Source organism: Pholcus phalangioides, unplaced genomic scaffold, assembly GCF_987345545.1.
Source record: "Pholcus phalangioides strain wild (caught in Gottingen) unplaced genomic scaffold, Ppha-v1.0 ptg000007l_1, whole genome shotgun sequence".
NCBI lineage: Eukaryota > Metazoa > Arthropoda > Arachnida > Araneae > Pholcidae > Pholcus > Pholcus phalangioides.
In genome coordinates this window covers 17,641,658-17,666,931 of record NW_028301600.1, presented here as the reverse complement: position 1 = coordinate 17,666,931, position 25,274 = coordinate 17,641,658, and the positions used below count along the sequence as shown (strand labels likewise).

The 25,274-nt window shown below is 35.0% G+C and overlaps 1 protein-coding gene across 1 annotated transcript in view; it reads left to right on the top strand.

Annotated features, from left to right (window-relative positions):
- Positions 1-23,111, top strand: part of LOC149085007 (serine/threonine-protein kinase tricornered-like) — a 147,331-nt gene extending 124,220 nt beyond the window's left edge. Inside the window, exons 8-12 of the mRNA XM_089232760.1 lie at positions 6,224-6,285; positions 10,217-10,334; positions 11,806-12,028; positions 12,232-12,320; positions 17,716-23,111. Of these exons, the coding sequence (XP_089088886.1) occupies positions 6,224-6,285; positions 10,217-10,334; positions 11,806-12,028; positions 12,232-12,320; positions 17,716-17,834 (611 nt within the window). The 3' untranslated portion in view covers positions 17,835-23,111. The remainder of the gene's footprint in view (positions 1-6,223; positions 6,286-10,216; positions 10,335-11,805; positions 12,029-12,231; positions 12,321-17,715) is intronic.
- Positions 23,112-25,274: the final 2,163 nt, after the last annotated feature.

Genomic DNA, 25,274 nt, shown 5'->3' with positions numbered 1-25,274 from the left:
AAAGTTATCTGGTCCGAAGAAGCAAAATTGGCTTTTTCCAAGTGCAAAGATATGATTTCTAATGCTACTTTTTTGGCGCACAGTTATCGCTTGTCGTTGCCGCTAGTGATTTTGCCGTGGGCGCAGTTATACAATAAAACATACGTGGTAAAATTCTGCCCTTGGGATTTTTCTCTCGTAAAATTAGCGTGACTGAAACCAAATATAGCGCATATGATCGTGAATTATTTGCTATTTATTCCGCTGTCAGGTATTTCCGTCACATGCTAGAGGGATCGGAATTCAAAATATTTATGGATCATAAACCGCTCATATACATGTTTACTCAAAAGACAGAAAAATGTTCAAGACATTTAGAATTCATAAGTCAATTTTCAACTCAAATTAAAAATATATCAGGTGATCAAAATTTGATGCCCAACGCTTTTTCGCGTATTTCGAAAATTGAAGTCCCTAGCATTATAGACTACTCCGAAATGGCTAGCACGCAGGCTGTGGATGAGGATTTGTGGGCGCTGTGCGGGGTGGATTCAGGTCTCAACTTGAGACCATTGGCTTTCGGTTCACCCAAAGTCGCCTTGCTGTGTGATGTGTCCACTCGAGCAGTAAGGCCATACATGCCTTTGACATTTCACAGATCAGTTTTTGACTGTGTGCACAACCTCTCTCATGCAGGTTCTAAAGCAATGATCGAAATGATATGCAGACGTTTCACCTGGAAGTCATTAGATAGAGACTGGCGAGAATGGTGCAAGTTTTGCATCAACTGCCAGTGTTCCAAGGTTGGACGTCACGTTCGATCTCATATCGAAGAATTTGGTCTACCATCAGAACGATTCTCTCATGTTCACCTAGACATTGTGGGACCTCTTCCTTCAGCACAATTGCTACATGGCGACATGTACTGATCGCTTCAGTCAATGGCCATACCTGTGCCAAATCAAACAGCTGAAACAGTTGCTTTCATGTTTTTCACAAACTGTATAGTGCATCTTCGCATGTGTTTGTGCACATTGATGCAATTAAGTGTCCCTTGCAGCAGCCATACAGAGTACTGTCAAGAACTGATAATTTTTTTTTACATTATCTGTTAATAACTCATCTCTAAATGTATTTCAATTGATAGGTTAAAACCTGCATTTATGTTTAATTCAATAGAAAATCAATCTGCAGATATTTAAAAATCTGATGTTTCACATACTCCTAGCAATAGTCCAGCTCACATAGTTACGAGGTCTGGCAGAAGAGTTTGTGTTGTTGAACCTTATCAAGCTTAACATTCAGCGAACTTCCATTTTTTTTGTTGCTGCAATAACATGTTTTTTTTAGATTGTTTTATTTTTGTTTTACGTTAAATAAACCTGTTCAAGTTTTTGCATTAGCATGAATCAGTAATCATTTCTCAAGAATTTTCCTCTAAAGTAAAAATAATGATGGTGGTGGCCCGCAAACCACCTCACACCCTGCGAAGGAAGAAAGTTTTTTTTAGTAATTATCCATTTTTTTAAAAACTAATTGATTTTTACCGACTAGCTATAGCGAACGACGAAATTGTACAGTATATGCATGTGATAGAACGAGAGTGTTCAAGAGAAGACAAACACCGGACTCATACGCCATAAATTGTGTTGCGCCGCAACATTTAAGCAGAATTTAAAGGTGTACCAGTGTTTCTAAAAGTGTGCTGCTTCGCGGCTCCTAGGAGCGTTGTGGCGAGCTGAAAATATTGATTTGTGCACCTATTTATGCTTTAAAGTGATTCTTTTATATGGGAAAATAACTGCCAAACTTTTGGGGAGCCACTGATGAACCATGAATTACTCAAGGGAGGCAGCTGGTAAAAGAGAACCATTGGAATACGGTGACAAGCTTGCGATCTTAGACTTCCAACAAAGCATGACGATAAATAACAGTTAGCATGGCGAGCAGTGTTTCTAAAGGTGTGCTGCTTCGCGGCGTAGTGAAAATATTGGTTTTTGCGCATCTTCATACTTTAAAGTGGTTCTTTTATGCATAGGTGGAGATAGACTTGAAAGTCTGGGGGCATGATAATGATGTCAATTCATATATACGCAAATACATTAGATCAGTCGGTTTTACCTTTTTTAACGCTGGGCCCTCAAGGACCGACAACAAAGCATGACGATAGAGCAGATAACAAGCGTCTAATATCGGACTTCGAAAAATGTGAATAGGAAAAGGAATAAGTGAAATCCGTCCTTCGGAAGGGCCCTGGGGGGGGGGGGGGGTTGTTCTATGTGGGGCCGTCGTGATTTTTCTCCTCTTACTGGAGTATGAGGGGAACATCACGAAGGCCCGGTCTAGTGCAGTGTTTCTCAACCACCGGGCCCTGACATCGGCCAAATCGGACCGCGAGTAATTTTTATTTCCCATTAATCCTGTGCATGGCCGGGACTTCCAATCAAGAGAAAGAAATCAACCGTGCTGCGGGATTCCAAAGGTTGTGAACCACATCCTGCAGTAAAGATCCTAAGCTGCGATCTTTGACGGGCCAGGCCAGATTTTTCACGGGCCTCCGTATAGTGAATTGATAGTATGAAAAAAAAAAATCCCGGGCTGGAACCCTGTCAGCCTCCCCCCCCCCCCCCCACCACTGCGCTTTCCTGAGTGGTTAAATGGGGCATTGACTGTCAGAATTGGAAAATCGGCCGGACTATGTACCTGTACACGATGGTTTCTTTTAATTTTTCTTGGGCCTGGGTTTTTCTAGGAGCAGGTTTTTTGTGCCGTGCGCAACGAGAATCGCCCAGTGCAATATGCCGTCCACTCATGTATAAGAATAGTATGACTTATTCTACAGAGCGCAATGCGGCTCACGACAGCGCTTTACGTCGGGCTTGATTGGCTGACCGCTTCTGGAAGAGTCAAATGCGTCGTGCGCCGCGCGTTTCACCGATTTTCCCTTCATTTTTGTTTTCTTTCCCTTCCCTTCAATCCGGAGCATGCAGACGACAATAGCTGGTGCCAGGGCCATATATGCTGTATAGTCGCGCTGAGCTGATGCGCCACGCTAGGAAAACACAAACGCGTTGCATGATTATGTAACACGTTTCTGCCAACGCGAGATGGTGCAATTCGGTTCACACATGGTGCAAAAAAACTTAATCCTAGGAAAACCCAGCTTTACCTGCGCTGATACGTTGTATCTGCGTCCGGTAATGCAATCAGTAAAGAAATGGGCTCATTCGTGTAGACGGCGTTTTCTTCTGATGCACATCCCTGTCTGGCGATGCGCGTCGATTCCGACAGCAAACTGCCGATTTCGACAGTCGGCGCCGATCGTTGGACCGACGAACAAACTGCTCGATCACTTACATCTCGCTCCGTTCAATGCTGTTCGGCTCTTTTGATGTTTTGAGCCCACTACTGCTATGCTTCGCAAAGCAGCGCGGCTGTTGTGTTCACGGCGTAATATCGATCAATAGTGTGTTTTGTAGCTTTGTATTCGCTTCGAGAATATCTGATCAGTAGCACGCTTTTAACTTGCGCGGGCGCGCCCGTGGAGCTTGTTTTGGAAAGTTTCGTCGTAGGAACTCCTATACGCAGGGGTGGGAACTCTGCGCCAATTGCGCTGCACTGCGCCAAAACTAATATCTTGCGCCATCCTGCTCCAATAGCGTATTTTCGTATTTTTCTGCGCTAAATAGCGAATTTTGCTTCAGGTATGCCCGGAATTTCGGAAAGGACGCCAAAAAATTTTTGTTCCTGCTAGCCACGAAACGATTCTTTCCGAGAAGAGCGTTTTATTCCACTGTACTTAAACCATCGCCTTATTTAAACTATATATCGGCCCTTCCATCACGAAACCCCGATATTGTCCGTGATCGTGGAACTGAAGGTGGTTTGCAATGTCTTTCAGCTTTTAAGTGCAAATGCGAGTCAGTTTCCGTTTAAAAAAAAAAAAGTCGCCACTGGAAGCAGCAGAAATTACTGTAGTCGATCGTCATTGTGTTAAATCCCGATGTTTCGTGAAAAAATTTTTCATTCCTGGAGTAAAAAGCGCATGTCCGCCGAATTACGAATGTTAATTTAGAAACATTGCCGAATAACGAGCGTTAAATCGTCAATACCGCCAAATAACGAGTGTCAGATCGCCAATCTCGCCAAATAACGAGTGTCAGATCGCCAATCTCGCCAAATAATGAGTACTAAATCGCAAACATCGTGATGATTCTTCCAAAATTCTCTCCCATTTTGCAGCAATTTCTTTCCGAGTATGAAAAAATTGAAAACTTAGAGAAAATTTTTAGCCCATTTGAACTGCTGCTGTTCAATGCAGCAAATAGTGCCCTCAGTAATCAAAAATAATCTTAAATAGACAGGTGCAAAAAATTTTATGACAGCCGCTCTTTCATACAAGGTGTCAAAAGCCTAAAACACCAAAAACAAAAAACAAGCTGATAAAAAGATGTTTAACAAAAGACAGTGCAGTTCAGTGATGGTAACTCTGGGAAATTTCTCCCATATTTGTGGGAAAAATGGGCCAAAATTGGTTCACGTGGGAAATTTCTTGGCGTTTGTGGAAAATTTTGAGAGTTCATCAAACAAAAGAATTTTTATTGAAAAAATATATATAAATGCAAAACAAAAAATAATTATAATTTTAAATATTTATATTTAAAATTATAATATATTTATTAATATTATAATTAAATATTATCTTATATTTTAAAATACTTGACTGAATATTTCCACGGATAGATGGCAGCACAATTTTCTGAATGTGTGGGAAAAATTTAGTCGAAAGGTAAATTTTCGAAGGGAATTTTGCTTGACGAGGTTACCAACACTGGTGCAGTTGTTTTATTTTCAAAAGGGTTGAGGGTTAACGAAAATATTGTTAATTTCGCTGCTCCAATTAATAAATATCTGCTCTGAATCCTGACTTTTGCTGCTCCAAAATAGACTTTGTCACTTCCCACCCCTGTATACGACAAAAATGGGGAGGGGGGAGTTTAGGGTTGCCAGACGTCCTTATATATGACCCAGGGACGCATGCTGGGATGGATTGCATTCATGACCTGGCAAATTGGTTGAATGCATGGGTGGGGCTTCAGAGAGGGAGGACGACACGGACGATCGCCCCCCCCCCCCGATTAAAAAATTATTAGCATAGGCAGAATAGCAGAACGTGGACATTCTCCCCCCCCCCCCCGCCATTTGAGAAACAACCTGTCACCACATATGCTTTTGCGGGAGGGGGCGGGGCTTATGTGGTGTGAGCCTTTAGGGTCCAGTTCCTATAGGGTGTTATACTCATTGTCGTACGCGCTGGGGTTGGGGTTCTAACCCCCTCTTGAGCCAAGATTATAGTGTTATTTTGCAGGAAAAAACGTAACCCCCCCCCAGAAGGGAAAAAAATCTAAACCACCCCCCTCGAGAAAATTCTGTGTACGCCTATGGTTATACTTAAATGTTTAAATTTTCAAGTTTTTAAAAATTTAAAAAAAATTGGTTTTTTTTACCCACTTTATTGTGGTTGGTGGATTGCCCCTCCATTTATTGTGGTGAAGCTCAACATTCAGCACTACAGAGAGGCTTCATGCCAATGTTGACATGTCTGTATGTGTGTATATTTGTTAACGTCATCATGCTCTGCGGAAAGTTTCGAAAGATTAAAATAATTGGTTTCTTATCAAATGTTTATATCTTGTAAATTCACTCGCATTATCCCCTTCATTAATACCCCCTAATTTGTTAACCCAAACCCCCCAAGTTTTCGCTACTCAGTTTGGAAACCACTGATATAAGAAAACAGTCCAGCATGGTTCGTTTTGTCAAATGAGAATAGGTCACAGAAAAATCACCAAAATCACTGAATTTTGGTTTTGGGATTTGGCAGACACCCTGTAACAGAAACTGGGAGATGACCCCACAGCACATTGCCACCACAGGATGTTCTCTTACTGAGTGATTAATGCACCAACCTCTTGGTGTGAGACACACAAAACAAAGTTATTCAGAATCTGCTATAAAATTTAAGTCTAATTAAATCCTGTGCAAAAAGAAAGGTAGTAGTGCAACAAAAATGAGCAGAAGTGTTCATCTTGAATATAGATGGATAAATAGTTATGGCTTTTGTATCATTGTAAGAATTTTTTGAACTTTTAATGCATGCTGAAATATCAAACTGAAAGTCTCTAGTTGGAACTGAGATATTAATGTGAATATGTATTGCTAAATGTCTGTTATTTTCTCATAGCTACAAATCCTATGGATTCCAAGCGAAGGGCTGAAAGTTGGAAAAAAAATAGAAGGCAGCTAGTAAGTGCTCTGGTTGATTTTTATTATACGTGATTAATAAGTCTAGTGTGTGTGTGTCTTGGCATATTCAAGTCTCAAAGTTTCATCACTATTCAGAAGGTAAAACACAGGGTGAGAATTGATAAATTATCAAAAATATAAGAGAAGAAAGACATCTTTTTGCCTCTGTCTTTTATTCTTTATTCACCCATTTGTATCCAGAAGTGGAATTATCCATGAATCTGAGTGTTGTTTATCACAGTTTCAAATGATCTACTTGTATGTGAAAAAACCTGTTTTTGTATCAATGTGTAATGATACAGGTCAGATAGCAAATTCGGACGGAGGATTCAAAAGGAATAATAGGGTTTCACCTACACCTTAATAATTTTTACCTCTATTTAATACAAGTTATTGAGAGAAGAAATAAGTTTTTTAATCTGGAATAATTAAATCTTTAATACTCAATCTTTTTTTTTTTTTAGGTTTAAACAGAGTATGAAAAATTTAACTATTACCAAGTATTAAAAAAATTTATCCAGTCAAACTTTGAGGGAAAAGAACATCAATTCTTGCAGCTCTGTATACATTAACTTGTGTTTATATTAACCAGGTATCTGATGTCTATAGGCATCATGAACCTATACAGTTATACCCAGGGTTGTTTGGTTTAAACCACGTTGACCAACTGGTTTTTTTCAAAAAATCAGATAAAAGTGGCCTAAATATCATTTTTTTCCCTGAAAAATATCATATTTGTTCATTATTAGCCAAAATGTTTCATTTTTACCTCATTTTATATCCTTATGGTACATTCTGATGGTATATCTTTAAATGACATAAGATTTTATAAGTGGTTTTTTTCAAAAAGTCTCATAAAAGTGGCCAGAACATATATATATTTTTCATATGAAGTATCTTAGTCATTTAAAGTTATATATAAAAGCCAAAACTTCTCATTCTTACAACATTTTCTAACCTTTGGCTACATTCTGATGCTCTATCTTTAGCAAATTCATGAATAAGGATTGCATCACACATCTAAATGTAGTGGTGTATTACATATCTCACAGGGTTTCTTTTTCCCTTCACAAAGAAGCAGCTACAGTAGTGACACCATCATGCTAGGGGCAGGTGGTCCTATATTCCAATAAAGACACCAGCTGTCCTTAAAGGACAAAGACTAGTGTACTAGTTGTTACATTACCTCACATACATTTTCATTCCCATAAGAAGTAGCACATCTCCTACTGTATATCTCCCAGTCTTAATATCCAATAGTTGTTTTTTTATACTTTCACACACACACTGTTAAGCCCAGTTAATCAAGGTTCTACTGTATAGTAGTAACAGATTTATAAAAAATAATCAGCTATATACAGGGTGATTATAATTTAAGTTTTGATTCCAAAACTATACAATAAGTACTGATCGGAATGACCTGAAAATTTGCATGGATACTCCTGAAGCAATGGACGTTTCTTTCTCAAAAGAAAAAAGTGCAAAATGTGCAAGTAGATGATGCTGTACTTGGCCAGCAGTATAATCTATTTTGTGCAACCACATCACTTTGGCACTTCCACAGCATCAGTGTGTGGATAGAACTTCTATCAAGATGCACATTGCAATACCAGCAAAGCAGCTGCTGAAGACCCATTTTGACAGATGCACCTTAACCCTTGCAACTACTGGCTGTGGGGGTACCTCAAAATGTTATAAACAGTGGTCAGATTGCAAACTTTAATGAATTGCAATCTCCAGCACATTCCCTATATGTTAGAAGTTCCTCAGGAATATTAAGGGGGGGGGGCGCGTTTGGTTTAATAAAGCTGAATTGCAAGCACATCCACATTATGGCCATGGCATACTCCGATTCTGCTGTTGAACAAGAATTTTTGTGCTTTCAACCTCATAACCAGAACACGCGGTGGACAACATATTTAACATTTTTTGAGTAAGTTGTAGTTATTTGTTCAATTACTTCATTTTTTTGTGATGTTTCCGTGAATTATGGACTCGTGCAATGCTATAATTAAGTTATAATTTTGCCTTGACTGGCTATCGTTTCCATTCTGCGAGCAAATTTCCCACATGTTGGATGATGTCATTAATTTTACATTTTTAAGTATTTTTTCCCCTTTATCAAATAAAATTGAATTTTTTCAGGAATATTCATGTCAATTTTCAAGTCATTCTGACAATCGCTCTTTTTTTAGTGTTTTGAAATCAGAACCTTAGTTATAATCACCCTGTATATCATAAATCATCGTTAATTAATCTGCATTATTTATGCATCATTAAATGCATTATATTCACCTAATTTTTATTACTTTTTGCAAAATAGCTTCGTAATTAAGTATACTGAAAGTAACTGGAGAAAAACCTTTATATATTATATGATTAATAACAACATTAAAAGAATTTTCAAACACACAGTAATCCATTGAGTTAAGCAAAAAATAATTAAATGGCAAAAGTTGGTTTTTGTTAAAATTTAATAAATATTTATTGATTAATTAGCATGGGAATAGTGTTAATTACATTAATAAACATTTTATTTTTGTTAACTATTGGAAGTTTGAATGATTTTTCAGAAATTTCATTGTTTTTAATGTTAATACTATTTAAAACAAAAAAACCAGTTTAAACCAAAAAAACCCGGTTTTTTGGTTTTTTTCAAAAAAACCGGTTTTTTTACCAACCCTGGTTATACCTCAGCTAAGGAAGATGATTCATTCCGGAAACACTTTCATTAGCTGAAACATGATTTTCCCCATTGGTTTCTATGGAAAATTGCTTGATTCATTCCAGTTTCTGCCTGCTACAGGAATGCTATGAAGAAGACAAACTGACTAAAGCCTAAAATGAACAGCTTCAAAATTGGATAAATAAGAATCTGCAGGAAGATGAGAGATATTGAAGATCTTTTAGTTTATACACTAATTTTTTTACATGCTAACGTACACACATACACTACACAACTTGAACCCAGTTGACTTTGTAGGTGTTCCCATCTATTTATGATTTTGTCAGGTCATTTCTGCATCTAAACACAGACATGCAAATAGAAAAGATAAGTTCCTAGAATGTCAGACAGTTTGATGCATTTGAAAGAAAGTACACTCTGAAACTATGAGGTTGTTTTTTTTCAATGTATTTTCTATTTATTCAGTTTTTCAATCTTTCATTTTGCATGAAATAGTTAAAAAAATTTCAGAAAGAGAATTGTGGATACATCTGGTGAAATATTCAGAGGTAGACATGAGTTAATCGGGCTCGAGTAACAATAATTCTGGTGATGATTGGTGCAAAAATTCAGCTCACAGTGGCGCTTTTATAATAGGACGTGCATCCCTTTCAATGAAAATGTTTATTAGCCAAATCAGAAAAATCACTGAAAAAGTATTTGTTAGCTGAAAAATTTGAAAGATAAGGTATCACTGTATTATAAAGTTAAAACTATCAAAATAACTGGTTTGTAGGCTGGAATAAATAATTAGATCCCTTCTTGGGCATGGGGATATTTTACCAACCATTTGAAATTGTCCCCAATCTTTAGATCCTGATGCAATAATAGTAACCATTATTAATAAAATAACCATTTTGTGTGACAGAATAGCCAGAATGTAAAGGCAAACTTTTGGAAAAGAAAAAGGAACATATATATTATACACAAATAATATAGAACAAGTACTGAAACAAGTTTGAGTTGTTTGGCTGTTGGTCTGTCTCTCATAAATTTTTATTTCCTTAAATGGTTGCACTTGATCAGCTTCGTATGATATGGTGTACCTCTCGTGATCATTCTGAGTTTTTATATCTAAAGTCAGTGTGATTATAGTTGGCAGAAATAGAAACAAATTCATTTCTGTTTCAGTGTTATTCACAGTATTGTAAATTTACAAGTGTATGTCTGTTTTTTACATCAATGTTTCCATCTGCTTATTTTTAGGCATACTCAACTGTTGGCACTCCTGACTACATAGCACCAGAAGTTTTCATGCAGACTGGGTACAATAGTTCTTGTGATTGGTGGTCTTTAGGTGTTATAATGTATGAAATGTTGATAGGTATGATATATTTGTATAATTCAGTTTTCAAACTCATGTGTCCTACCATCCCTCTTTTTGAGGAAAAAAATTCTCAGCACACCCCCCTTTCTTAAACTTATAGGATCCTATATTGTATTCGTAACTACTAGACCCCCAGCTTGCAGCCCTCTTTCCCCAGGGAGCGATATCACCCACTTTGAAAAACCGCTGGTATAATTCATTCTTACAAATGATTGTAAATGTTTTTCTATTATTTTGGAGAGATTTTAAAATAGCTATTAACTGGGGTATTGTTGTTTACAAGTGTAATTGTATACTATGCAGGGTGAAAACAAGTCTGTTTCAGCTGAAATATTTTGGGAAGCATTGGGTATTAAAAAGTCTTTGCTCTATTTTGGGAATTGAACTTGAAACAGACCTAAATTTTCACTCTGTATGCCTGTTGCCTATGTAATGTTTCATAACTTATTTTTAATAAAACATGAAGCTTTCAATCTTGATGAGAGGATAGTTTTTTTGGCTGAGGAGCTAATGGAAATTGTTTCTATGAAAATTAATTTCCTTAACCTCCTTTCTCTGCTAATCTACTAGAGATCTGTGAAAAATGGACATACACGAAACTGGCATATATATATATAAATAAAGAAAAAGTAACATTGTAGAAACATTAATAGAATAAACCAAACTCAGAGTTTAATTGGCAAAATAGGTTATTTTATGAAACAATAAATATTGAGTGATGCCCAAAGAGTGTGCCACAGCACTTGAGAGTGCCGAGATATGATTGATATTAAATTTAGTAATGATGTGCATATTTCTTTATTGTTTAATGCGATACTAATTGTGATTGAGGTCAGGTGTAAAAGGGACCTTAATATCAAATCAATCACCTTTCTCAACACACATGTAACATATAAGTGAAGTGTTTGTCTTAAGGAACAAAATATTTTTTTTTTCCAAATTATTTTAAAATTGATGTTGATCAGTTTCATTGATCTCATCACCAAATTTGTAATTTTTCATACAACTGAAAAAGTTTTCTTTCCATCCACTTATCTCATTTCTTAAGGACTTCACTACTTGCTGAAATTCCACAATTACTCTGACTGATTGATACAAATACCATAGCAGGCAAAATTCCCAACTAGGTGGCTGAAAAACAGTTGCCCATAAAAAAATTATGGATGTCAAATATAACTTAAGATTTTTTTTTTTTTAATCCACTTAATATGTGGAACCAGGGCCATAACTAGGATGTTTGCCGCCTGGGGCAAACTTTATTTTGCCACCCCCGACAACCTTAAAATTTAATCGTTTTATATAACGGTGTTCTTTGTTCCCTTCTCAAATTGCCCCCCCCCCCAAATTTTTCCGCCTGCGGCAGCCACTAGTTACGGCCCTGTGTGAAACATTTTTTGTGAACAATTTGTTATCTTTCTCTATTTTCATTTCACACACTATTTTTTTTTATAAATTTCTAAATCTCCAGGTTATCCTCCTTTCTGTTCCGAAACACCTCAAGAAACATATCGTAAAGTAATGAATTGGCGTGAAACTCTTATCTTTCCACCTGAAGTGCCTATATCAAATGAAGCTCGTGATCTCATTCAGCGTTTCTGCTGTGAAACGGAGAGAAGGTTGAGCAGTAATGGGAGCATAGAAGAAATAAAGCAACATTCATTTTTCCGAGGTGTTGATTGGGAGCACATCAGGTGGAATATATTGATCTATCTATATTTTTAGGCATTAGTGATTAAAATATATTTCAAAAAATCTTATGAACGCTTAAAGGGTTTGATTTATGCATGCCGGTCAGCTATTGGTTTCAAGTTTCCACTTTAATAATCACAATATGTTACATATAGTTTATTTTCTCGTTCAAATGTCATATATTCAATCTCCTTTCTTTATTCAGGGAAAGACCAGCAGCAATAGCAGTAGAGGTGAAAAGCATTGATGATACCTCAAATTTTGATGACTTTCCAGATGTTGATCTTAAAATTCGTAAGTGAATTTAATTTCATTTCAGTAGAAGTCGTTTATTCACATCTTGTGAGCTATAATTATTTGTTCATTGTATTTTATGTATAGTATAACTCACTTATGTTCTGAAGAGATGTTTTTCTTATTCAAAATGTGTATAATCGGGGGGGGGGGAGAATTCAAAATCTATTATTTTATAAGATTTGGTTTTTTATTGAACACTGTTCATTCCCTAAATGGATGAGATCATTGAACTGTTTGAGTATATCTGAATTACTGTAATGCCCATGTGAAGATTTCTTTGTTCATTGAAGATGAAATCTCAAGGAATGAGGAGTAGAAGGTTACACATTTTCGTAGGGAAAATTGTTTTCTTTTTACTTAAATTTATACACCATCTACAGGGTGTTTGTAAACCCTTCAGAAAAAATTGGACGGGTGATGTGATACATACAGGTACCCATCAAGACAAACAATATTCACAATGAAACCCATAGTTGGAATCCACTCAGTGTCAGAAAAGTGTAATGTAAATTGCCTACGTTAAAGTTTCAACAGTGAAAAAAAGAGATATAAAAAAATAAGTTGCATAATCCTGTACAGATCAGTAACAAACTCAAAGGAGATTCTCAAAATGATGTCCAATAACTGTGAATGATTGACGGTTTTGTTCTTGAGAAGTGCTACCTCTCCGGCAGAGCAGAAATGATTTTGGAAGTGAAAATTGTGTGAGTTAGTGTCAACAAAACAAAACTTAGAAACACACAGTGGATTGCGACCATAAGTGTGATTGTAAATATTCATCTTCATGGGCATTATCACCCCTCTGATTTTTTCTAAACAGTTTGTGAACGCCCTGTATTAATCTTAAAAGAAATTTCATAAATTATATTTTAACAATGTTTATTTCTATTTTAACCTCTCAGAAAAAAAGCTGCAGATAAGACACAGTTTATAAGATGTCGAGGGTGCAGAGAGATTTTTTGGAGTAAAATTATATTGAGAGTAGTAATGTGAGATATGTAGGAATGGGATTACCAAGCAGTGGCACAGAACTTTAGGGTGCAGAAAAGCCTGTAGATTTGGCATGGGCACGTCCCAAGGTACATCATAAAGGTTCAAGGTTCAATCTCGTTTTTAAGGGTCCTGCAAATGTAAGAAGTTTGCGAAACCCTAAACCATAACTCGCCAGCATCTGAAATGTAAGCAGTCCTTCTTTTGAGAGAAACTGATAATCAGAGATGCCGCTGTACTCTAATTTACCTGGGACTCAGGTTATTTGAAAAATCTGGGTCCTTTTTGAGTGAAAGTGGGGTCCCTCTTGAAAAATGTCCGCCATAATTTACTTGCATCTCTATGAATTTTTTCCAGCATGCCCAGGTGTTTGTTCACTCTGTGAATCAAATAATTCATTTATAAAAACATGTTTTATCCAGATTCATTTATTTTTATTGTCTACTAATAGGAAAAGCTTGCAAAGACGCCCATTAACACTGAGAATTTAACATGGAATTTAGCAAACGTAATAAATAAATCTAAACCAAATATATAGTTGATCCTGATCTTAATGTTTCCATTTAGAACGTTTTAGTATGACATTTTCACAGTCCCAACTCTAAGCAATTCTCATCAAGATTTCCTGTTTAAAGTGTTTTCCTGCTTACAACATTTTTTATGACAGTTTTTTGAAAAACATAAGCAGCATCCACTGTAATTAAAAGTTAGAGGCAACATTTATATATTTACTAATAAATCAATCTATAAGTTTCCTTCTGATTGATTTTCCATTTTGTTAAAAAAATCTTGGCTCTTTTAATATCTTCTCATTAAATTTAAAGCAAATATGATTCTCTCTCTCAGACACTCATCTTCTCATTCCCTAGTCATATAAATCCTTGTGAAGCAATTTCCTGGTAGAATGATTTTATTTTCCCTCCTTGATGGTCCACCACTCTGATCTGTTGCCATTCAACTGCCACATATTTTCACATCTGAATATGGGAGCTATGTCAGATTTGTGTGTTGGTGAAACTTAACAGTGTGTGCCCAGCATTTGGTGGTGCCATCGATCTAGGGCCGCAACTAGAATATACTGTCTCAAACAAGGCAAGCAGGCATTTTGGCACCCTGTGTGATGTAAAAGAAGCAGTTATATAAAGGGTGAATTTGCCCCCCCCCCCTCTAGTCCAGAGCCCGGAGCACTAGACCCGCCTGCTCTTCTCCCCCACCCCACCTTAGTTGCTGTCCTGCATCTATCCTCCCAGTTGGTAATGCATGGTTTTAAAATTTAATGTATACATATTTGTTTTGTAGTTCTGCATGATCACCGTGGCAACCAGAGCTTTTTTCGAGGAAAAGCCAACTCAAAATTGAAATTGGGAAATTAATATAGAACATAAGAAAAATGTATTATTAGCCAATTACCACTTGCGGAATCACGGTTTCCTAAACCTGGATTTCCACCGGAGGTAAAATCTGGGATTGGGGGGAGGGGGTATTGGGAGCCTGTGCTCCCTAAGAAGATCCAAAGTTTAAAATGTTTTTGTAAAAAATTAAAATATTGAAAAAAAAATACATTCTTATACTATATGTTAATATGAAATTCTTTTTGAGTGCTATGACCCACGATTTCTGTGGAAGAAATCCTTGTGTCCCTCCAAAAGTTGATTCTGCAATTCATTCAAAAATTGATTTACACACCCGTGATTTTTCGCAAAACTGTGGACATTCAGAGTAAAGTTTTGCAGATTTCGTTTTATTTATTTATTTTTTGAATGATTTCTCGGAAAATGTTTTAAAATTTGAACAGACATTCCAAATCGTTTAAGATTTTTCAGAAACATGCATTCGTAATCTTGTAGGAACAACCTGAATTTACGTCATATAGATGTCTTTGAATGCCGGTATGTAACAGGAAGGGAGAAAATTCACAGGGAAATAAAAACTCTGAAATTTGAAAATTTGGTATACAGCCCCCCATCCAGGAAAGCAAATAGGTATCTATCTTATTCTTTAACAACCCACGTGTCTATCAATACAATACAAAAGTAGTAAAACCACTTTTTCAAGGTTGCGCGATCACGATATACAGTAAAAAGAAGGAAATGGGGGGGGGGGGAGGAAAGAGATTTAGGGAGGTTTTTCTCTATGTTTTTCTTCTTGGAACTAGGATTTTTATGAATTTTTTTCTGAAATTCCGTGTATTTGCCATCCATAATTTTAGTAGAAAGAAATCTCAGTGTAGAGGATAGGCGTTTATAGCTTCCCATTGTAAGGTGCCATTCAAGTATTACATCATCATCAATGGGTGAGGGGGTTTCTGATTTGCTGACTTTTGATGGCAAGGGGGAGGGGAGTTTGGATAATGCTTATGTCATCAACCACCCTTTATGAAAATATGAAATATTTTTAATGGCATCTTACTCAGTGCATCAAAAATGAGGAAAACCTTTCGATAGTTTGTGGACACTTTAAGTAACATTCCCCACCCCCCATTGGTAAGTGCCTTACAGAGTCACTTTAGTGATCTCTAAATGTTTTGCGGATCCAAGTGATCTGGAAATGTGTTCGGGCCGCTTAAGTGCTCTGAAACTGTGATGCACATCACTCAAGTGATCCATAATTATATGCCGCGGATCACTTAAATAATCTGATAATGTGCCGTGGGTAATTTGAGTGATGTAGAACTGCACTGGGGGGCCACTTAAATGCTCTAAAACTACGCCACATGTCACTCAAGTATCTCTAAATGTGTCACAGATTGCTTAAATGTTCTGGAACTGTGTCCCGGGTCATTTAAGTGGTCTGAAAATGTGCCATGGGCTGCTTAAATGTTCTGGAATTGTACCACGGGTCACTTAAGTGATCTGTAAATGTGCCGCTTAGTTCATTTTTACAAAATTAGGTTTGTCAAGGGTCTTTATGCTGTTTATCATTATATGGCTTAGAGGGTGGGTCGCAATGAATTTATTAAAGATAAATTTTTAGTTGATAGCCTTCAAATAACAATGAAATTCACAGAAATTGATTATAATAACATATAAAGGTATTTTCTTCCAAAATTTCAATTTTGAAAAAATATTTTTTTGCATTAAAGAATAAATTTTTGATTGTGGGAGGGGGGCACGAGAGATAGACAGCACACCCATGCCACCTTCCTGTGTACGTCTCTGAACCCACCAATATGCGTTAAGTTTCAGAGGGGCAGAGCTGATGACAAAATTTTGCTGACAAGGGGGGAGGGGGGTCAGAGTTTTGCTCACTTTTGCTGATAAGAGGAGGGTCAAAAATGGCTAGAAATTTGCTTACGTAATACTTGAACGGCCCCTAACCCAGGAATAACTTTGATCTAAAACTGTATTTTGTGGAAATCTAAAGGGCTTAGATCCATTTTCTTCAGACCTTCTAAATGTGGATTTATCAGTTTTAAAAAGTTTTTCTGGGTTTACTTATTTCCTTGTAGTTTTACATTTTTCTGTGAATTTCTCTGCTTTTTATGCATTTGAAATTCCCCATGTGGAGAGGAATAGAAAGGGAAAAGCTTATAAGGAAATGCTATTCTTCCTTCCCTGACTGGTTTCCTCCTCTTACATCTTTGTTTGGTGGTACAAATACATATTATGCTGTATTCCAGCTCTTTATATAAGATCTATTTTACAATGGCTAAAATATTCAAATCTGACACAATTATTAGAGAAAAGTATAAAAAGGAATGTGGGCCAGATCTTCATAAATGAAAGTGGGTAGGTGTGTGTGAGGTAAACTGTTTTTTAAGACAGTGTCAAAAAAGCATTTTTGTACTCTGTGGGACTATTGCTTTATACTACAGTCGAATACAGTTATAGCGAAAATCTCATTTTAACAAATACTTTTTTTCTAATTCCCCCTTTTAAGTTTATATAGGAGCAATGCTAACAACCTGGATAACATAATTTCGTTATAACGAAGTGATTTCTCCGGTCTCTTGGAGTTCATTATAACGGGATTCAACTATTGAAAAGAAGAAAGAAACAAAAGAAGCAAATTACATGAAAAAGTGTTTAACCATCATATGATTAGACATAACGTTAATTCTTATTGACATTCTGATAGACCAAGTAAAAGTAGATCATTATTTCTTATCGGTTGCTAGTCACCCTTGCATAGTCAAATGAGATCATAGTTTTCCTTTTTTCCACTGTGATTCCAGTGACATAGTCATAATAAGCCATTAAAAACAAAAATGATTCTTGCTTCCAACTAAGTCCGTTAAAGTAGCATGTTCAGCTATTCTCATGACATAAAATAGGTTTAGTTGTGTTATAATTGATCTAGTTCATTATTTGAGTTAGCAGGTTCTCTCAGGTTCAGTTTTTAATTCAAAGTTTCCAGAGATATTTCAACACAATCAATTTCTGATGTAATATTTTCTTAACAGCTGCCGCCACTCCTGCTAAAGAAAGTGATCCTGTTCTGAAAGACTGGTTATTTGTCAATTATACTTTCAAGAGGTTTGAAGGCCTCACCCAAAGAGGTGGTAAAGCCAAAAGATATTGATTCAGCTTTCAAAAGAAGTATTGGAATTTTTGGAAATCCATTCTCTCTCAGCACTTGTCATGTGCCTCTTGATTGCCTTGTAAGTTCAAGTACAGTGCAATTCGGCTGCCTTCATAAACCATCCCACGTCTTAGATGCGCTTTGTGGTGCATTGTACTAATGCTGTGGATTCTATCAGTATGTGCCTAGCACACATTCCTTAGTGAATAAATTTTTGCCATTGAGTTATATGTAAATTTTTGGTTGGTTCGACATGCAAAAGAGAGATGCAGCTAGTTCTGTTTTAGGGAGGAATGTGTATGATATATTTTTCGTGATGTGTGTTATCAGTTAAGTGTACAGCTTAATATATATGTGCTTAGTCTTTCATTTTAATTTAAATCTGAGAGAAGAGATGTGCAACATATTTATGTATGCAGTAGTTTCTATTCTAGTTGTTTTGGAGATATATGCAGTGTAGCATTAGAATTTTTTCCAAGCATTCTTTGTGCACTTCCATCCGATTTTAGTTTCTAAAAATTGTGTGGCATAATTTTCTATTTGAACTTTTAAAGCTGTTTTTTTTTTCTCCCTTAACCTTTTCTTGATAATTGAAAGGATTATATCTATTAAAAGTGATAGCTAAATAAAATACATTTTTGTGAACCTTTAGCACTAATGCAAACTGAATTTGCTGTTATACATGTTTAATTTGTCTTGATTCATGTGAATTCTTTGTGCATTAAGTAATTTAGTGGCAAAACTATTCATGGAAGGTTACATCAAAAAGCTTTCCTTTGAAAAAATTTGCTGCATGATCATAATTATGCATTTACAATATATCTTTGTTGATATTGCCTAAATTTCTTTTGAATTTTTGTTGAAATTAGCTAGGGGAATGAAAATTTTCTGGCTAATATATATTTGATGTTCAGATCGCAAGCACAATGAGTGTAGTATAAAATCATTTTCTTTATTCATTGTAAGCATTTTTGTCAGTGTTTTCTGTATGTTATGATTGAAGTTTTTATCACCTCAGGGTAGAAAAAAGTTTCATGTTCCTTTATCATTTTTTGTAGGTTTGTCATGCTTACATGATATAAATTTTTGCAGAGCCACATAATAGTAATATACATATTGTATTGGGAGAATTAATAAGAAAATTTGCAGTAATTCATATTATTTATCAGCTGTTGAAATGAAGATTTCGAAAAGTGAATGAACTGTTGACATCAGTATTCATAATAAAAGAGTGCACTGTATATTCTATAGTGGCTGTGCAGATTTAATCAATTTATCCCTAGGGATTTTGAACTTTCGGTATTAACATGCTATTTGCGTGTGTTCTTTCTTTTTTCATAGTTCTCTTTCTGCACCTATGCTGCAAATGCTATAGTCCTCAGGAGGAGGAATAAAGTTTTTGTTTATTTTTTACATAATGTTGACACCGCTTCTTTAATGCAATTATGTTTCTTGATAGATCATAATATAACAAGCAATTTATCTTTTTTTGTTCAGTCTTATTTTACCTAAACAAAAAACATTGAAATATCTGGGAAAATTTATTTTTGTTTCTCTTGTTAGAGTTTGTATCAAACAAAATATTGAATATAATGTGCCATGCTTTACCATCTTATGTATAGTTTTTTGTACATATGCTATCAGATGGTAAAAAGCTCATGCAGAACAATTATGAATGTTTTTCTTTTTCAAGTCGGCATAAATTTCTCTGAATTTGGTAACATTGATTTTCATGGAACATATATAAAGTACATAAGTATACTCGTAAGGTTCAGAAGAGAACACAGTGAAAAATCTGTTAACACCCTGAGGATGTATTAAGATATATAATGTTGCATTTAGATTTGACCAAGTATTTTTAATTCAAAATTTTCCCCTCCTGAAATACACCAGATATTCAAATCCCTAAGAGCATTGAAAACTTCTCAGAATAATTTGATAGAATTCTTCTGAGAAATGTTTCTGATGGATAAAAACATTTATCACTGAGCTGCAACTAATGATTTCTGATGGAAAAAAAAAATTGAATTTAAAATACTTGTGAAGATTATATTCATCCACTGTTTAATATATATATCTTTTTTACATAAGATTAAATAATTTTTTGACCTGGTTCTCACTAAAGAAATATACAGTAAAACCTCTCCATAAAGGGGCAGGGTCACTCATCATTGCTCAGAATATATTGGTCATTTAAGATGGTGGCCTCATAATGGTAAATGTTTATCAGCTCTAAGGCAATAGACTAGGGTTGTGAATAGTCAGTAAAGTATGCAGCATATATATATATAGAATAGATTTAAAAACATGAAATACAGTACATGTTCTGAATTTTCTTGGCTTATTTTAAATCTTAATATGGACATTAATTTTTCAGCTATTACAAACCATACATTTATAGAAATGTTTGAAAAATGTTATCAATATAATCTATTTCATCTAAGCCAAAATTTTAAATAATTTTTCATCTCAGACATCCAAAAAATTGTATCGCTTGAGATCTCCATTATATCCATGTGATTTTTGGATCATACCCATCTAATTTAGCTGCTTTAAGATAATTTTCAGCCATTTGTATGGATTTATTCCTCCTTGCTGGACAAGTGTAAGGTCAAGTCAAAGGGAAAATAAAATCGCTCCCTCTGAAATTCAGAGAGGTTTTACTGTATTTTATTCATAAATAAGGTAAGAGAGAGATAACCTTGAGAGAGGCATCTTATAACACCAATTTAGCATAAATTTCAAAATCTTTGAAGTAAATGAACCATTTTAATTTGAAGGTTTTTGAATTTGAATTATTGGTCTCATTCAAATTTGAAGTAAATAAATAATTTCACTTATAGTAATTATTCAAAGCCAGATGTGATACGAAATTTAATGATCTGGTGCATACAAGTTCAGATTCATGTTTATAATTCATTTTAGTTGTAAAGAGTCATGAAATCTTGAGCTGATAAATGGTATAAATTAAGCATATGTAGGCATGCTTTGAGTTTTAACCCTTTCACTACCAATTTTAGAACCTGTATGTCCCAGTGGGAGTGAAAGTGTTAAAGATAGGATGAAGTTATCTAAGGTTACTGTAAATTAAATAGCTGAATGGCCAAGCATTATTTTACATGGACATAAAAGGTATTAAAAATATATTTAGAAATCATGAGATAAACACTATTACACTACAATTGACTTTTTTTACAAAAATCGAGTATTTTCATAAAAACATTTAATGATTTTATTAGCAAACTAGTTTTTTTTGTCATGCATGTTAGAAAATACATTATATTATTTTTAGCTCTGTGCCTTGCTTATCAATGGTTGATTTTTTTTAGTTTGTTCAGTTTCATAGTAATGTTTTTTTTTTGTACAAATAACATGTAGACTCCTTTGTTTTGTGTCAGTCATTGGTGTGGTATAATTTGATTATGTTTTTAAACAGACCACAATCTTGAGTCTTGCCTGTTTGGTTTATTTTAACACTTTGACTACTGCATGGTTCACATATAAGCTGCACTGTTTAATTTCACATAATACTGTCTCGGATGTGAGCTGACAATGTGAATAAAAACTCCACAAAAAAGAAGAGAGTGGTCAGGTTGTCTATTTTTCTTATGGTGGTAGTCAAAGTGTTAATCTAAATAAACTATAATAGTATGTTTCCCATATAAGTTAAAAGTTTATAAATCTTAATATCTAATTTCCTGTAATTTTTTCATGAATGATTAAGTAGTATTAGATATGAATCAATATATTTTGATGTAGACATTTAAAAGGCATTTATGAAACAACTGTTACTCATAATAGAAATGTCTCTTTCTCACCAATATTAGTTGTTACTTCCTCTATTGCTTTTGAAGGGTATGAAAAAAATTTTCAGTCTCGTGAAATTGAGATTTTTTTTTTGAATGCTTGTTTTAGTCCAGTACACCAAAGTGCTTTATATGAACTTTTGATGATCGGAATTTAAAATTCATTGGTGTATAAGAGATATCTTTTATGCCTAATATTCTGTGGAAGAATTTTTTTTATTGATAGCTGTATGTGTGTGTAATGGGAAGTTCAACTTGGTGAATTATGAATTAGTCCAGCAGTTTGAGATATTGATTTATTGTCTTGATCATCAATAATGTAAAAATGTATTTGTACTGCACGCATGAAAAGAAAACCATTATTTATATATACAATATGCATGTGCAAGTGGCAAGAAGTACTAGCCTTGTTGAATGCCTTCAAAAAACAGTAAACTAGTCTTCCCATGTTTTACAGAATATACATATAACTATGATGCAGTTTTTGTGAAAAATATATCGGAGTGATATTTTTAACTTAACACAAACAATATTTCAAGTAGTATGTTAAGTGTTTTTTTCTTTGTGATATTCAGCCTGTGTCATTTCTGCATTGAATTATGTATGTAGGATTTTATATGAACTTGCTTGACAAAAACTTTCACAAGTTTTAAAAGGGCTTTGTCATTTTTTTAATTTGGTGAGTGATTTATAAGTTGACAAGTGCATTAATCCATATTTTTTTTTTTCTGGTAAATTTTTTACCTATAAGCTATAACCACTTTCTGATAAGTGTGATTTGCTAAGTTCATTTAATTACTTCAGATATGTTTATTCGTGTTGATTATTGCACTGTGTTTGTGTGGGTTTTGTCAGTCAAAACAAATGAATCTTTTTCAATTCGATTTTCTCTATTGCACCGAATTATTATAAGCATTGATTCATAAATTTATAGCCTTTCCTAAAATAGTGTAAATTAGAAAAAAAAGTTTTCTTGATTAATGGGGATTTGGGGGGGTGTATTTCAACTGTTTTTTTCCTTAATGTTCAAAAATTAACACAATTGCGTGAAATTTGCAAATGTAACTTGATAGTAGCACATTAGGGAAACACTATTTTCTTGGAACCATTTTTCACATTTGATAAACCTTACACTCTGTGGATTAGGTTTTGACTTCCTGTGCATCTTTAGTGACATTTTGTGTATTTTCAACTGACTTATATCTCCAAAGATTGTGACATCTTGTCTTGTGGAAATGAATGTTTTTTTGAGTATCTTTTCATTAGATGGATCATTTGTGAGAAAAAGTAGCATTTTTTGAGAAAATGTGTTTTTTGTTTTTTTTTTCATAGTTGCTGGCAACTCTAGAATTGTTAATGAAGCCAGTATAATTTGTAAATATTGTAAATAGATTATATATTATGTAGAAAGCATTCACTTATGAATGAAAATTGTGAAGTTTGAGTAAAGGTATTCTTGAGCTTCTGATAATCATTTCTTTTCAAATTTTATACAATACAATAATCAAAAAAACATTGAGGAAAGCATGGTAGGTGGAAAATTTTATCAATAAAGTTTTAAGGTAAACCTCAAGATTCACGAAAAAAATAACTAGGAATCTTTATCGTTTTTCCAATAGTTATATCCCTATGAAGATGCAAAGTTTTACAAGAGTGGGCTATAACTCAAGGTGAAGCATTCTTATAGTGGCAAATTTATGGAATAGGTGGTCAAAAAAATTGTACTATAATGTGAAGAGAGTGACAAAATTTGTGCACTTACAGGTGGTGGAACCATAAATTTGCTTCTTACCCAGGTCTGCTATTTAAATTGTATATAATTAAGATTTCCAGAATATAATGATATATTTGGCATAGAGGCCAATAAGTTGAAAGGCATTTATTTCAAAGTAATAAATTTTCATACTAATGCAAGCTTGAAGGCCACTCCAATATACGCACAGGCAAATTGCCAAACGGTAATTGAATATAGTGACCATAGCAAATATAGATGTCAATTATAACAAATGTACATTTAACCTAGTGATTTTCCATTTGTGGGGCACAGCATTAATGAAAAATTAATGAAGCACAAGAAATTAATGAAAAAGTGCTGCCTTCATATATAGATCTAAAAACGTAAGTTATTATTAAAAAGAAAAAACCAATTTTATGTATGAAGAGCATTTTATTGGTTATCATACTTTTATTTTTCATTTGATATTTTTTTTCATGTTTGAGGGGACAACCAAACACTCATTTAGGAATTATCTATAATTCCCAGTAAAAGTGGCAAATGCAATAAAATTTATCAAACTTAGAGACGATTGGTGATTATGCAGTGACCAATTTAACGTAACATACAATATATAGCCAAAATTGTGTCCACTTAGGTGTTGACATTTTTTTGAATTTCTAGAAATATACTGAACGAATCGTTCTGAAATTTGTGTCGTATATACCCTATGTTGGTACTATTTCAAGTGAGAATTTAGTCGAGTGCATTTATATAGGGAACAGAAAAATTCAATAAGAGAAAACGTTTTTGATCAACCCTGCAAAAAATTACTTGTAACTTTAACAAAATATTGCACTAACTTTATGCTTTCTCCTGAGAGTAGCACTAAAAATTCCACTCTACAGCACCAGGAGTGGCTAATTGCTGGCCTGCAAGATGATTTCATGCAGCCTGCCACAAGATGAAAAACTATTTTGATGATTTTTTTTTGTATGCTGAAATCTAAGGGTTTTTTCGAAATTTGGTCGATAAGGGGGTTCACATGGGGAAAAATCATGCGAGCGGAAACCGCTGAAGCTATAAATGTGAAATTTGGTCAGTATTTTTGTAATGTAGAGACGTACTGAGACAAGTTGTCAAAATATTCAATCCCCTGGGGCGTTTTAAAGGTTAAATGGAGCAGAAATCTTAGAACCCATAAATATGAAATTTATTCAGTACTATATTTTTCAATGTAGATACCCACTATATAAGACCGGAATTCTGAAAATTCATCCCCCAAGGTGGGGAGATGATCATAAGAGTATTATGTTGTATGGGGGATCCACATCGCTCGAACAAGGGTTGGGCTGTAAGGGCCCGGGACAATTGACATATTTATTATTTTATGCTATAAATTCACTACAGAAGGGTCCGCCAAGGAACCCAGCGTGTGGGCCCTGCTCCAGCATATAGGGGCCATGGGGAGTCATCGTTGGGGGGGGGGTAATTTTCTGATTATCGAATCCGTGGGTAACAGCTAGTCTCATACTTATCTATTATACTGTTTTCCCTTCCTTCTCCTTTTTTCTAACATGCGGTTACTTTAGGACAACGTTACCATATTTATCACCGATTCATCAAACGGATCATCCGAATTTCTTGTAAGCGAGGGGTTAATTCCTTCGCGTACAAGCTGTTGGCGATAAATTTGAATGGTCTGTATTAGACGTATAGGCAAAAATGTGATAGCCTTGTTCCACATTGAAGAAAGGGTGGGGAGGAACATTACAGAAGCCCCGTTCACATGTGCAAATATTGCGGTAGCATTGGGCATTCTAGCACCCGCTTGACGACTTTTCCCTTAAGCAGGGATGGGATTGGTGCGCCGTTAGCAATTTCCTGCTACATACTGCGCCATAACATCGATTTTCGAAG